Genomic DNA, 14705 nt, shown 5'->3' with positions numbered 1-14705 from the left:
ACAAAACTTGAGGAACGTCCACACTGCAACTGCATTCTTTCGCAAGTAAATCGAAAGAACAGAGGGGGTTTTCTGACACTGGTAATCCTCATTCTACGAGGAAGAATACCTTTTTGCGAAAGAGCTCTTTCAGAAAAAGGTGAGCATGGATGGGGAAGAGGGAAGAGGAAAAAGCACAGGTGCCCTGGTGGCCATTCAGTCCATAGCAGTCATTGCTTACATGTGAGACAGCGTCCAGGCAGTCTAGACCAGTGGTCTCAAACCTTTTTACATCCAAGATCACTTTTTAAATGACAGACCAAGCCAAGATCTACCGCCCCGCCCCTTCCTTGAAGCCCCGCCCCTTCCTTGAAGCCCCGCCCTCTCTATTCTCCTCCTCTCCATCACTTGCTATCCCCAATCCTTATACTGCTGCTTTTTTAAAAAGGTTTTTCCAACATTTGGAAGAGGTTTTTCAACATTTGGAAGTGGTGCTCAGCCAGGGTGCACCACGCTCCACGTGGGCTGGTGCAGAGAAGAAGCTGCCTGGCCAGCTAGCTGTGGCCTTCAGCCCAGAGGAGGCTGAACCGCACTCCAGCTGATCAAGCAGCTTCCTCTCTGTGCCTGCCCACGTGGAGCTTGGTGCACGCTGGCTGAGCGCCATGGCCAGCTGGCCAGGAAGCCGCTTCTCTTCGCTCCCGACCGGCTGCCCTGCGCTCAGCCTGGGAAGCTTGCTCCAGCACAGCTGGAGCTAGACGCAGCCTCCCTGGGCTGAGCGCAGGGCAGCCGGGCGGGAGCGAAGGGAAGTGGCTGCCCGGCCAGCTAGCCATGGCGCTCAGCCAGGGTGCGCCAAGCTCCACGTGGGCAGGCGCAGAGGAGAAGCTGCTGATCAGCTGGAGCGCAGGGCAGCCTCTTTCAGCTGAAAGCCACAGTCAGCTGGCTGGGATGTTTCAGCCCTCCCGACCTCACAGCTCCCACCATTCCACACAGCTACTCACCTGTGTTGTTGCTCGGTGAGTAGCTGCTCCTCAAATGAGGAACTCAAATGTAAATGTACTGTGCAGGCGTGCAGTTCAGAGAGGGCTCAAGAGCTACTCTTAGAGCCACTGACATCTACCGGTAGATCACGATCTACTGGTTGGTGACCACAGGTCTAGACGCTATCTTTCGAAACAGCACATCAATGCGCTTTTTCGATGCGCTTCTGCAGTGTGGACGCGCTCTTTTGCAATAAGTTTTTACGGAAGATCTCTTCCGAAAAAAGCTTCTTGTGCAAGCCTGTAGTCTAGACGTACGTAACCTAGTCTAGTTGATTCCTTGCTTCCAGACTTTGAGGCTATGTCTACATGACAAGGTTTTTGTGCAAAAACTGGGAGAGCGTCCACACCTCAAGTGCGTTTTTTTTTTTTTTTTTTTGCACAAAAACACAGTACAGAGGGCTTTTTCTGGTAGAGTTATTCCTCTCCCCATGAAAAAATAACTCCTTTTTGTGCTACAGCTCTTGCACAAAAAGGCACGTGTAGACGTTCTGCAGAGGTTTCTTGCACAAAAAGAGCCTATCAGAAAAAGCACAGGTGCTTTGATGGCCATTCTGTTAACGGACATCAGAGCTTTCTTGCGCAAGAGCGTCCATGCAGCGTGGATGCTCTCTTCCTTTGAGGTGTGGACGCGCTTTTGCTCAAGAAGATCTCTTCCGCAAAAAGCTGCTTGTGCAAAAAACCTGCAGTGTAGACAAAGCCTGGGAGGCAGGCCAGTGCATGCTTGCAGACCACTCTCCTGCCCACAACCTGAATCATATGCCACCAACCACGTAACAGAAACATTAATCCAGAAGTCAATCCCTGAAAAAGACCCAGTTGCCAACTCTGTCCACATTGTCCACACTTAGAATCATAGAATAATAGGACTGGAAGGGACCTCGAGAGGTCATCGAGTCCAGCCCCCCACCCTCAAGGCAGGATCAAGCTCCGTCTACACCATCCCTGACAGATGGATATCTAACCTGTTCTTAAATATCTCCAGAGAGGGAGATTCCACCACCTCCCTTGGCAATTTATTCCAATATTTGACCACCCTGACAGTTAGGAATTTTTTCCTAATGTCCAATCTAAACCTCCCCTGCTGCACTTTAAGCCCATTACTCCTTGTCCTGTCCTCAGAAACCAAGAGGAACAAATTTTCTCCTTCCTCCTTGTGACACCCTTTTAGATATTTGAAAACCGCTATCATGTCCCCCCTTAATCTTCTTTTTTCCAAACTAAACAAAGGAGGAACGTCCACACAATTTTCTACCTTAGTGACACCATCATGGGATCTAACCACAACCACCACACCGCAGGCTCATTCACCTGCACATCTGCTAATGTGACATGTGCCAGCAATGCCCCTCTGCCATGTACACTGGGCAAACCAGGCTGTCTCTATGCAACAGACTACGTGGATACAAATCAGACATTAAGATAGGAACATCCAAAAACCAGTGGGAAAATATTTTAACCTCCCTGGACACACAGTTACAGACTTGAAAGTTGCCATCCTCAAGCAAAAAAACCTTCAAAAATGAGCTGCAACATAAAACTGCTGAGCTGGAATTCATATGCAAATTTGATACACCATCAGAATTGGTCTGAATAGGAGCTGGGAACAGCCCTCAGTACAAGAAGTTAATTTTCCACTTGATGTATTCTCACCTTCTTATTCACACCCACCCCAACTGAATTAGCCCTGGTGTAACACTCCCATCTCCGTGTCCCTACTGTTTAATTTCACGTAATGCAACTGATGAAGTGAGTTGCAACTCATGAAAGAGTACATCATAAGAACATCTAGTTTTCAAAGTGACGCTGGATATGTTTTTGCTGAAACAGATTAACACTGCTACCTCTGAAACCTGTCATCCTAAGGCCAAAGAGAGGTCTTACTGCAAATCCTGGCAAAAGAACATTTCAAATGGCATATAGAACTGCCAAGTTAGTCCAAAACAGTGCAGGAAGAGTTCAAGGAGCTGAAGAAAGATTTAACAGAAATAGAAAAGGTCTGAAGACAGACAACAAAAGCAATTACAGATATATAAAATGCCTTCCATAGGAGGAGAAATTAAGACTAGAACCATTTAACTAGGAAATGGGACAAATAAGGATAGCAGTATTTAAAATACTGAATGGTCAAAGGAGGGTAGATCAAACACCATTTGCCCTTTCTGATAATACAAGAACCAAGGGATAGTCAGTGAAATTTGAAAGGCAACATAATCAAAACTGGTAAGAGACTAAACTGTTTTACACAGCACAACTCATGTGCTGTTTAAAACCCAGCATCGAACTCACTGCCACAAGGTATAACTGAGACCAACCAAAAGCTTGGCAGTATTAAAAAAAGATTAGAAGTCTTTATGAACAATAAACCTCTACAGTTACATTAAGAACAAAAAAGTATAAAACATATAAGCCCTCATGTGCTAGAGCATACATCAACTATCAACTGCCTGGGACTAAGAAGCAGCTTCCTCTATTGGGAACAGGTTTCATATCTGTCTTATGGATTTACTTCTGTTTTTTTCTGGGGCAACTATTTCTGCCAATGTCTGAATTAGACAGACCACTGGTGTGGCACTGGTGTATCAATTCCTATGCAAGCTACTTTATGTGTCTAAAATCTGTCCTGCAGTAATTTATAAATTCCCAAATTATGATGGATTTTCAAAGAGAGCTAGAATTGTGTGCTGATTTCCTAATTTTACATTACAGCCAGGGTTTAAGGCACAATGAACTCCTACATGCCGTACTCAAGCATCATGCCCTACAAATTCACCCCAAGCTCTAGAAACAAAGTTATCATAAAAAAAATTCCCACCCAAGCAAATTAACATTTACCTGATAAGTGCATTGAGTGGAATTTTTTTCCAAGGGATACCCTGCTTAAGCAAATCATTAGCGAATGACTGAATTGAAAACAAGGACTGCAAAATGGCATTCATGTAGCAGGTATTTCCCAAGTTTGAAAACCTGAAAAGAAACAAAAGATACGATTGAACACTGACCTATCAAGGCATGTGCTGTGCTCCAACATAGCTCCTCCCCTCAGACCATTAGTTCCATTTCTTATTTGTTCAATTTTGTCTGTCAGGCTAAGCTGCCTAGACTCTACGGGTATTTATACAATCTAAACATGAAAATACTGTGATCACTCATTTCATACAGAGAATAATTTTCAAATAAGCTTATTCCTTCCACAAGTTTGTTGGATTCACTGTATCAACTACTTACTAAGTTCTCAGGTTAGCATTTTGGCTAACAATGTTCCTTTTCCCAAACTGGGAAAGGGCTCCTTACTCAGGCACAATTCTCCCTGATTTCAGAATCAGGCCTTGAATTTGTTTCTATCCAATTAGTATACTTGAGTCTGCTCACATAACTGGGGGGGCAAAAAAGGCTGATATCGAAGTAGCTGAAACTTACCCTTGCAGTTGCTGTGGGTGGCTGGAAAGCGGCACTCGAGGTTTGTTCCATCCTGTGTAGTCTTGATTAGATCTCATTTTTTTAACAGAGAGTGGGGCAGGCTGAGAGAGAAACCCCAAGCTTCTTTTGGCTGAGGGTGTCTGACTTGATATGCTAGACCTAGGGATGTAAAAGGTTAGCTTGTAAGTCTCACCCTTAATGGTGAGTTAACCGGTAGGGGCTGGAGCAGCTCGCTGCCTGCCCCAGGCAGGAAGTTGCTCCAGCCCCACGGGGACCATCAGAACAGCCCGTCTGGAGTGGGCCCAGACAGACGCCCATATTCTTTAGGTCTAGCTAAGTATGTAAAAATGCATTTAAAAATGTGATCACGTAGCTGCTAAAACTCATAGTGCTGTGGGCTCTGCAGTATAAAGCTTACATATACTTATTTATATTTATTTATTTAAGCTTTATACTTCAGGGCCTGCAGCGCGTGTATCCGCTGTGATTTTTCACATGTACACAGTTACATTTTTAAATGCATTTTTACACCCCTAGCTAGACCCATAGTGTAAAAAAAACATACAATGTAAGCTTTTGACCGCATTATTCTTTCAAGAAATGGCAAAGACAACAATTATAACCAATGATAAAAATGACAACCGAATCAGTCTTACCCATAGCTCTTGACAAGGAGCTGCCTACTTACTCATGGCAATTTAAATGGGATTGAGTTGCAGGAGAGAAGGCTGCCCTACTCTACCTTTATTAGATTATGACTTGAAGAATCTCAAAACAGGACTCTCATACAGGAATCAATTCACTAATAAAATGGTGTCGCCTTTGTAATGAAGGGCAGCAGCCAGGCAGACAACTGACGCATGCTACATTGCAAAATAGCAGCCTACATATGGGAAGGGAAAACACTGAACACCCAACAACAGACAAGCCTTTGGCTTTTAAAATACCATTGGCAAATCCCTACACAGTAAGCTCTGGGAAGGATGGTTTTGAAATTAAACCAGACTAGACCACAACCCAGGAGATCTAATTTGAATTCATGGCTCTGCCGCTAACTTCCAATGGAAACCCCGGGCAAGTCACTTGATCGCTATACCTCAGTTACTCATCTCTAAAGTATGAATATTTCCTCCCTCCTTATCTTTTGGCCTAATATTTGGGGGCAGGAAATATGTTTGGTACTTAGCACAAAGTAGCCTCAATCTTGCACTACTGGAATGTAACTAGTGCTTATAAAAATAATCCAAGTTTATTTGGAAAGGCCGAAGGCTGATTCAGTCTTGATGGGATTTCAATCTGGAATTCTAGAGTTTAAAATATCTAAACGTGACAGTTAAAAACATCCACTCTTCCTGCAGAGCTTGTTTCTGATCCCAGATTCTTCCAAATCCTTCAAGTAACATGGTGTTAAACAATCAGGCCAACAGAACTGAATCTGGGTCTCTGATCTTCACTGACTCGGTGACTTCTTTACTCAGCACCAGCAAAGCTTCTCAACAGAGAAGTCTGCTGTGTATGGCTCTGATGCAACCAATGCTTTTCTTGGGGAAAGCTTACAACATGCAGATTTGCTTAGGAGCTTTTAGGAAGTTCATCTAGCCCAATGGGCATACAGACCACACAACAACCGAAGTCTTTGTACAAAAATATAGCACATTTCAGCAATCCTGCATTATCTGTTTTACAAAAATGAGATGTATTTGTTTTCATGAATAAAATATGTATATCATTTGGTAAACATGAAAATTCAAATGCCTAAATTCCTGAAAAACAGTTTTGTCCTGCAGGGATAAACATTATAGAGTCGTGCCTACCTGTCCAGGTTGGAATTGCCAGTGGAGTAGTCCTTTGATGTAGACCTGCTACCATAAAAGGAGGATGATTGTAGAGGCAAAACCCCTTGAAAAGCAACAGAAAAAAAGTTCGTTATTTTTCCAAGAAGCTCAGCTATGAACTAGGGATGTGAAGGACTAGTCAATAGGCTAGTTGACTAATTGCTTCCCACCCCACTTGCTACCTCTATCAGAAAGAGGCAGCGGGGGGGGGGGGGGAGGAGGGGAGGAGAGGAGAACTTCAAAGCAACAGCACCACTTGAAGCCTGGGGCCAGACCCCGGGCTCCGTGTGGCACTACCGCTTTGAAATGCAGCATGCAGCCCAGGGCCAGCTGGGGTGTCCCCAGGCTGCATGCGGTATTTCAAAGTGTCAGTGTTGCATGGAGCCTGGAATCAGCAGGGGACTCCCCTGCTGACCCTGTGCTCCGTGCTGTGTTGCTGCTTTGAAATGCCGCGGGGAGCTGATCATCAGGCTGCACGCGGCGCTTTTGCCTTTGAAGTGTAGCAACAACTGTTGCTACATTTCAAAGGCGGAGGCGCCCTATTGATTAATCGAATAGTCAATGCAAAATTAATTGACTATTTGATTAGTCAATTAGTTGGTATTTAACATCCTAACTATGAACTCTATTTGAGGAAGGTAAATGACTATACTTAATATGATAAAGGGTTAAAAATCTTTTCACCAAGCCATTTTTTCAGAATTGTGTAATGAAGAAAGCACTAGCTCGAAATACTATGTGCACAGAATCACAGAACCATAAAGTTGGAAGAAACCTAAGAAGGCCATCAAGGCAGGACCAATCCCAACTAAATCAACCCAGCCAGGGCTTTGTCAAGCCGAGACTTAAACATCTCTAGGGATGGAGACTCCACTACTTCTCTAGGTAACCCATTCCAGTGCTTCACCACCCTCCTAGTGAAATAGTTTTTTTCTAATATCCAACCTGGACCTCTCCCACTGCAGCTTGAGACCATGTAGTTTTTTTTCTTATAAGCTAAAGTTCTAAACTAAATGGGCTTGTTCCCTCCACCTGGACATTCTGATTTTCTCATTTCAAAAAGGCTGTTAAAAATGTAGAAGTAAGTAGTGAAACAATGTAATATGTTTGAACAGCTGATAAATACATGAAAAGGCATACGCACACACCCCTTCTTAGCTATGATTTTCAACACAGCGGATGCAACATCCAAAGTGAATACCTTGTACTGAAAAATTAAAAGTTTATGTTCCCACTCTCCATTTTGTTGTAAATTAATGTTCATTTGGAAGCAAAACAAAATTATTTAAATGAGATGTACTCTTAACACCCCAGTGATTCAAATTATAAAATGTTGCTACATAAAATCATAACCTTGCAAGACAGAAGTATGTCTATTAAATATAAACTAGCTTGTACAGAAAATTATTGTTCACTTTCATCATGCCTTTGGGAAGGAAGATGCAAAGGTCAAGGCCACCTGGATATGCAGGGAAATTTACTGTGACTACCTGTACATGCAGATAAACAGAGAACTTGGTTCTCTAATTATGAAGTCATTTTAAAACCTCTCTTTTTTTTAAAAAAGACTTCACTCATTACTTCAGCATCAACCTTACGTATTCAACTAGCAAAATAATTATACAGTCCGAGCAATATCAAAATAAAGCATGTTCACATTTTTAATTCTGCACCAATGTTTCTCATAAAAAAAGAAAATAAATTAATTCCCTTTTGTGAATAAAGGCTCTCAGTGTTAAGAATTGCAATAAATTACATCTTAGCATACTCAAAAAGCTGACCGAGGAGATATCAGAGCCATTAATGATTATCTTCCAAAACGCGTGAAAAATGGAAAAATATAGACCCAATATATAAAAACGAGCAATGAGGACAATGAGGGGAATTACAGACCAATCATCTTAACTTCAGTATCTGGAAAGATAATGGAGCAAATAATCAATTTACAAACACCTAGACAATAATAAAGTGATAAGCAACAGTCAGCATGGATTTGTCAAGAACACACCATGTCAAAGCAATCTAATAGCTTTTTCTGACCAGGCAACAAGCCTTATGGATGGGGGAAGCGGTGGATGTGGTAGATCTTAACTTTGGCAAGGTTTCTGAGATTGTGCCACCTGGCCTCTTCATACATATATTAGGGAAATATAGTTTATATGGAGCTACCAGAATGTGGTTGCATAATTGGTTGGAAAACCATTCCCACAGAGTAGTTATCAATGCTTCACAGTGAAGCTGGAAGGGCATAACAAGTGGGGTCCCACAGGGATTGGTACCAGGTCCTGTTCTGTTTAACATCTTCATCAATGATTTAGATAATGGTATGGAGAGTACATTTTTAAAGCTTGAGGATGATACAAAGCTGGGAGAGATTGTAAGTACTTTGGAGAATAGGATTAAAATTCAAAATGATTTGGACAAACTGGAGAAATGGGCTGAAGTAAATAGGATGAATTCAATAAGGTCAAATGCAAAGTGCTTTAAGTAGGGAGGAACTATCAATTGTACACCTATAAAATGGAAAATGACTGCGTAGGAAGGAAATGAACCTGGGAGTTACAGTGGACCCACAATCTAAACATGAGTCAACAGTGTCACACTGTTGCAAAAAAAGTAAAAAGCATTCTGAAATGTATCAATATGAGTGCCATAAAGCAAGATAAGTAATTCTTCCATTCTACACTGGTAAGCTGCAACTGGAGTACTATATTGTGTCCAATTCTGGGCATCACATTTCAGGAAAGATGTGGACAAATTGAAGAAAGGCCAGAGGACACCAATAAAACGTATTAAAGGTCTAGAAAACATGACCCATAAGGGAAGATTAGAAAAAACATTTTCAGTCTGCACAAGGGAAGACTTAGGGGAAACAATTTTCAAGAACATAAAAGACTGTTACAAGGAAGACTGAAAAATTGTTCTCATTGACTTTTGGTGATAGGACAAGAATCAATGGACTTAAGATGCTAGCAAGGGAGGTTTAAGTTGGACATTAGAAAAACTTCCCAACTGTCAAGGTAGTTAGGCACTGAACAAATGCTTACACTTCTAAGATGCTCAGACAGGGGTGAGGAAACCTCAAGTCCACTACTTAATTTCATCCAGGTTGTGCCAAGTGTCCACAATGCAACTCAGCCTCAGCAACGCTCTTCCCTCCCCCCCCCCCGCCCCCCCGTCCAACACACACACGTGGGACTGAAGCTGCGAGCACCAGTTCACAGCAGTCGGGAAGCTCCATATGCTACCCTCACCTGCAAACACTGCCCCCACAGTTCTCACTGGCCAGGAATTGTGGGGGCAGTGTCTGCAGATGAGAGGAGTGTGTGAAGCTGCTTTCCCCCCCTCTGCCCCTGCTCCCCCACCAGGAGCTGCAGGGACACGTGCCAGCCACTTCAGAATCTGGGAGCTGCAACCCCCTGCCCCAGCCTTGAGCCCACCTGCACACTCCAACCCTCTGCCCCAGCCTAAAGCCCCCTCCTACAGCCCAAACCCCTTGTTTTTGGCCACACCCCAATAAAGGGTTGCCAACTTTCCCAAGCGGACAGACAGGATTCCATTTCTCCAGCCAGGAAAGTTAGTAGCCCTAAAAGCCTAAGGGAAGCCCCAAGCGCTCACCCACACGCCTCTTCCCCCAGCCCCTGGAGCTGAGTGTGGCCTATGACTGATTTTTTTCTGCAGGTCAGCGTCCCCTGGCAGGTTCTCCACCCTGTTCTAAAAGGGGGGGTGAATCTATGACTGACACTTATGTACCTTGACTTGTCAGGACTATTTATTATGACCTGTCTAGGTCCCCTTTAGTCCTACATTTCCATTTCAAGAATACAGGCAGTCCCCGACTTATGTCGGATCCGCAGTTACGAACGGGGCTTTTCTCGCCCGGGAGGACACGGACTGCGGGACCTCGTGGTCCCGCCGCCCGTGTACTCCGGGGCGAGAAAAGCTGCTCCGCGTCTCCCTGGTCTGCAGACCAGGAAGACGTGGAGCAAAGCCACGGAGGGGCTCGGGCAGCGGGGCAGCCCAGGCGCGCCTAGCCTGCTCCGCTGCCCGAGCCCCTCCGCGGCTTTGCAAAGCCTTGGGGGAAGCTGGCAGCGGGGCAGCCCAGACGCGCCGCGGCTGTCCCTCTGCCGGCGTCCTCAGAGGCTTTGCTCCCCGTCTCCCTGGTCTGCTGGTCTCCAGCAGACCAGGGAGACTGGGAGCAAAGCCGCGGAGGACCCGGGCGGCGGGACCGCGGTGCGTCTCGGTCCGCTGCCCGCGTCTTCCTGGTCTGCTGGGGGGGGGGGGGGGGGGGGGGCGCAGCCAGTACCCCCCCCCCCCCCCCCCCCCCCCCCCAGCAGACTAGGCTTTTCTCTGGATGCCTGTGGCAGAGCAGCTGAGGCGCTGCCGGTTGGTCCCGCAGCGCCGCTCTGGGTGCTACTGGACCAACCCGGCAGCACCTCAGCTGCTCTGCCCCAGGCGTCCCCAAGTCAGCTGCTGCTGAAACTGACCAGCGCTGACTACAGGAAGCCCGAGGCAGAGTTGCTCTGCCCCGGGCTTCCTGGAATCAGCTGCTGATCAGTTTCAGCAGCAGCTGACTTGGGGATGCTTGGGGTTTTTAAGTTGATTCTGTATGTAAGTCGGAACTGGCGGTCAGTTTCAGCAGCGGCTGAATCTGGACACCAATTCCGACTTACATACAGATTCAACTTAAGAACAAACCTACAGTCCCTATCTTGTACGTAACCCGGGGACTGCCTGTAATAATATTCTGTATTATCATCAAGCCCCAAGAACCCATTGTGTTAGCTGTTGTACAGTCTAGGGATGTTAAGTTGCAATTAATCAGCTAATTGAGCAGTCGATGGAATTTCCATCAACTAATGGGGCGCTTGCTACCCCTGCTGCAGCTCTGCAGTTTAAATGTGCCTGGCTCCAACTACATTTAAACTGCAGAGCCACAGCAGGGTTAGCTCTGGGAGGTGGTGTGAGCCAGCCCCAGGAACTAACTCCACTGCACCTCTGCAGTTTAAATGTAGTAAGAGCTGCCAGGTTAAAAGCCAGTTCCCTTCAGCACTGTCTGAAGCAGTCCCCACTCGCGCCAGATACCCGACTGCTGTGGCTCTGCCTTTTAAATGTAGTAAGAGCCAGCCAGCTCTTACTACATTTAAAAGACAGGGCAACAGCGCCACTGTGCCTCTGCCTTCCCTGCCCCCACCCCACCGCGAAGACACTGCTGGAGAAACCGGCTTTTAAGCCAGCTCCTTATTTCCTTCCCCTACCTTGCTGCCTCTAATATAGAGGCAGCAAGGGCAGGATGCGAGTAGTCCTATCAGGGGGATGGGGGAGGGAAAATGCGATAGGCTTATCGGGTAGCTGACCATTGGACTACTCTTTTACATCCTCAGTACAGACACACCAAAAAGATAGTTCTTGCCCTCAAAGATCTTCCAGTCCAAGTATAACACAAGAAACAACAGGAGGCTAGCACAAGAAATAAACGAGGGCTGGTCTACATTACCACGGTAAATCAATCAAAGCCATGTATATAACTAGAACAGCATAACTACGTAACTGAAGTCAACGTAACTATACCCATTATCGCAGTGCTTACACGGCTCTGTGTCAAAGGGAGATGCTCTCCTGCCAATATAGCACCTCTTCACCAGACCAGCTAAATCAATGCTGCTGCATTGAGCGCAGCAGCACCAACTCTGCGCAGTAGTGAAGACCTCTCCTGTGACAACATTCGTCAACAAAACAGACAGTGGTGCCAACATACCAATGCTCTAAATATTGCCAAGTTTTGGGTAGGTATGGTGGCAAAGGGAAGATAAGGAGTGATTTGCAGGACAAAGAATAAGCGTGGCAGATGTTTATGGGAAGCTCCTCCCTAGAAGGAGGGAGGGACAGTGTGAGAGAAAACACAAAGGTGCTTGAATTTTCAAACAAGTGCATGATGTGACTGGCATTAAGGGCCAATTGAAGTTGAGAATTCAATAGTGAATGAGAGACGATAGGTTAGGTTGGGATTAGGGATGTTTGAGTATAACCGATTAACCATCTAACCAATAAGCTGATGTTTATCGGTCAATGGTATCGGTTACAATCTCGGAGAGGTGACTTTGTTGCGTCAGGGCAGTAATCCTCCTTCCCAGGAGTCGGGCCGGCAGAGGCTGGCAGCCCCGCTGCTGAGGAGACTTTGCTGTGGGCTCTGAAGTATAAAAGTTAAGCTTGATACCGCCGAGCTCACTGCACGTGTAACTGCTAAGGTTTTCAGTGGCTACATGGTTACCCTCTTACACAATTTTTAACATCCCTAGGTGGGATAAGCTGGGAAGGGCCTTGAAAGTGAATACAAGTAGCTTATGTTTGTGGTAATAGAGGGGGAAGCCAGTGGAGGACTTCAAAAAGACGGCTGACACAGTCAAAGCGATAGAATAGGAAAGCTACTTTTGCAGCAGCTTTCTTAATTGACACGAGGGGAGCAAGACAGCATTTTTCAAGGCCAGAGAAAATTGTATAAAATGCGTGTTTACCTGATGTCCTGATCTCCTCTGACTGTTTCAGATTCAGCTGTTTCTCTCTGCTACTATTTAAAAACTTCCATGCTGGATCAGTCACAGCTTTGTTATTGCTACAGAGAAACAAAAGCTGAAGTCAGAGCAGTTATATGAAGCACAGGGTTTTTTTCTGGTTAATGTTACACTTTTAAATGTCCTTAGATATTTAATTCACATTGTCCTTTGTTATAATAAAGCTTGAAATATGTAAATCTCATCAGCAAAAAAGTTTAGGTAACTGATTCATTAAATAAACCCTCTCATTATCATGTCAACACATAGCTGACATATCTCTGCTGAATTAAATACCAATCCCATTTGTGCTTTGACCTCTTACTAGTCAAAGTTCAAATCCAGTAAGACTACACTTCTTGCAAAACAAGGGCAAACTGCCACCAATAACCAAAGATCCCAGATATGTATTTAGCATCCAATACCATTACAGATGTGTTCAGTTAGTGCTAACTCACAAGGCAAACACTTTGTCAGAAGATAATATACAATCACAGAATTAGCACACCACTACAGGGCACAGGACTATATTTCACTACCTAGTCCCAAATCCTTTCCAAACATATATTATGGTATTATTTTGACAGAAAAAGATCAGACTATTCTTTTCAATCAGACTTTCATATTTTAAAAGTAGTTAGACAAATGCAGGAGGAATTTACATAAGAAACTAGAAAGAATCAGCAGTAACTTACGTTGAAGAATCATTCTCTTTGGGATAATCTTCATTCATCTCTGAACTGGAGGGCTGTGTTCTTTTCCTCTTTTCACTAAAAAAAAGCACAAGAATAAATAATTCTGGAATCATTAATTCAAAAGGACATATATAAACCTCTTCCTTCACCATAGACATTATATATGCTCTCTGTATTTCTCACCATTCACAATTTTCAAGTTTATAATATAAAATACAGCAAAGAATGTTGCATACATAGCAATTTTATTAGGTTGTTCCCAGAGCCCTTAGACCAGTCATGAGTTGGAAATGCAGTTAACACTGTTTTCAAAGCAATATTAAAAAAATTATAAAAACGAACCAAAAGGGGTTGTATGAATTTGTAGGTAAAGTAAATTGCTATTAAGATTACATATTTGTAGCGCTAAATTTTAATGATAGCATATTAAAGGAACTTTATTTCATACCGGTTTTCCAGTAAGCCTGTTCTGTGAGGAGTTGATGAAGTGGGAGACACTGAAATGTTAACCCTGTTGCTAGATGTTCCATTTCCTGGGGAAGTCTTAACAGATGCTCTACTTGGGCTGCCCAGCACCTTTCGAAATGGATTGTCTTCCTTTCCCTCCACAGTCACTCGTTTTGAAGGAACCTGCAAAATGCAACAGGGGAAATCCTCAATAATCAAAAATTAAAATTACTTTACAGTTATTCTAAAGCGGCATTGGCACGTCCCTCCCACAAATGCAATATCTGAAAACAGGGAAATGCAAAGAGGACAATATTTTAATGCTACTCAGGTGGAGTAAAGTTTGCATATGTGAAAAGCCATTATAAAACCACTAAATTGTGGACATGCATGAACAGAGTATCCATGCAAACTTTATCCTTCTTCCGTTCCCACACTATCAGTGCCATTTATGCTGTCTACAGCACACTAAATTCTTTCAGATACAGACCATGACTTAGGTTTTCAGAGATGAGCACTGCACATCTCTGAGTGCCATAAAATAAGGTGCTATAATAGTAAGACATGTTTTAAGAGCAGTATCCTGTAGTTTTTGACCAAACAAAAACAAAAATAATTTAAGATCATGGAAAGATCAATAGCTGGGTAATTCTAAGGAATATGGGTAGGTTTCAGGCTTGGGGACTAACCAGCAGGGTTAAACCACATCAGTGGTTACCACATACCACACAGTTTTTATTT

The 14705-nt window shown here is 44.1% G+C and overlaps 1 protein-coding gene across 2 annotated transcripts in view; it reads right to left on the bottom strand.

The window, feature by feature from the left end:
* USP37 (ubiquitin specific peptidase 37) overlaps positions 1-14705 on the bottom strand; it is a 54790-nt gene that overhangs the window by 30005 nt on the left and 10080 nt on the right. For both annotated transcript variants that reach the window (XM_075932970.1, XM_075932969.1), the window contains exons 5-10: positions 13966-14147; positions 13518-13592; positions 12787-12884; positions 6251-6335; positions 4437-4595; positions 3852-3983 (exon numbers count right to left, since the gene is read on the bottom strand). In XM_075932970.1, coding sequence (XP_075789085.1) covers positions 3852-3983; positions 4437-4595; positions 6251-6335; positions 12787-12884; positions 13518-13592; positions 13966-14147 — 731 coding nt within the window. The remainder of the gene's footprint in view (positions 1-3851; positions 3984-4436; positions 4596-6250; positions 6336-12786; positions 12885-13517; positions 13593-13965; positions 14148-14705) is intronic.

This window comes from Pelodiscus sinensis, chromosome 7 (genome assembly GCF_049634645.1).
Source record: "Pelodiscus sinensis isolate JC-2024 chromosome 7, ASM4963464v1, whole genome shotgun sequence".
Taxonomy (NCBI): domain Eukaryota; kingdom Metazoa; phylum Chordata; order Testudines; family Trionychidae; genus Pelodiscus; species Pelodiscus sinensis.
This window is presented reverse-complemented; position numbering and strand designations above follow the sequence as displayed.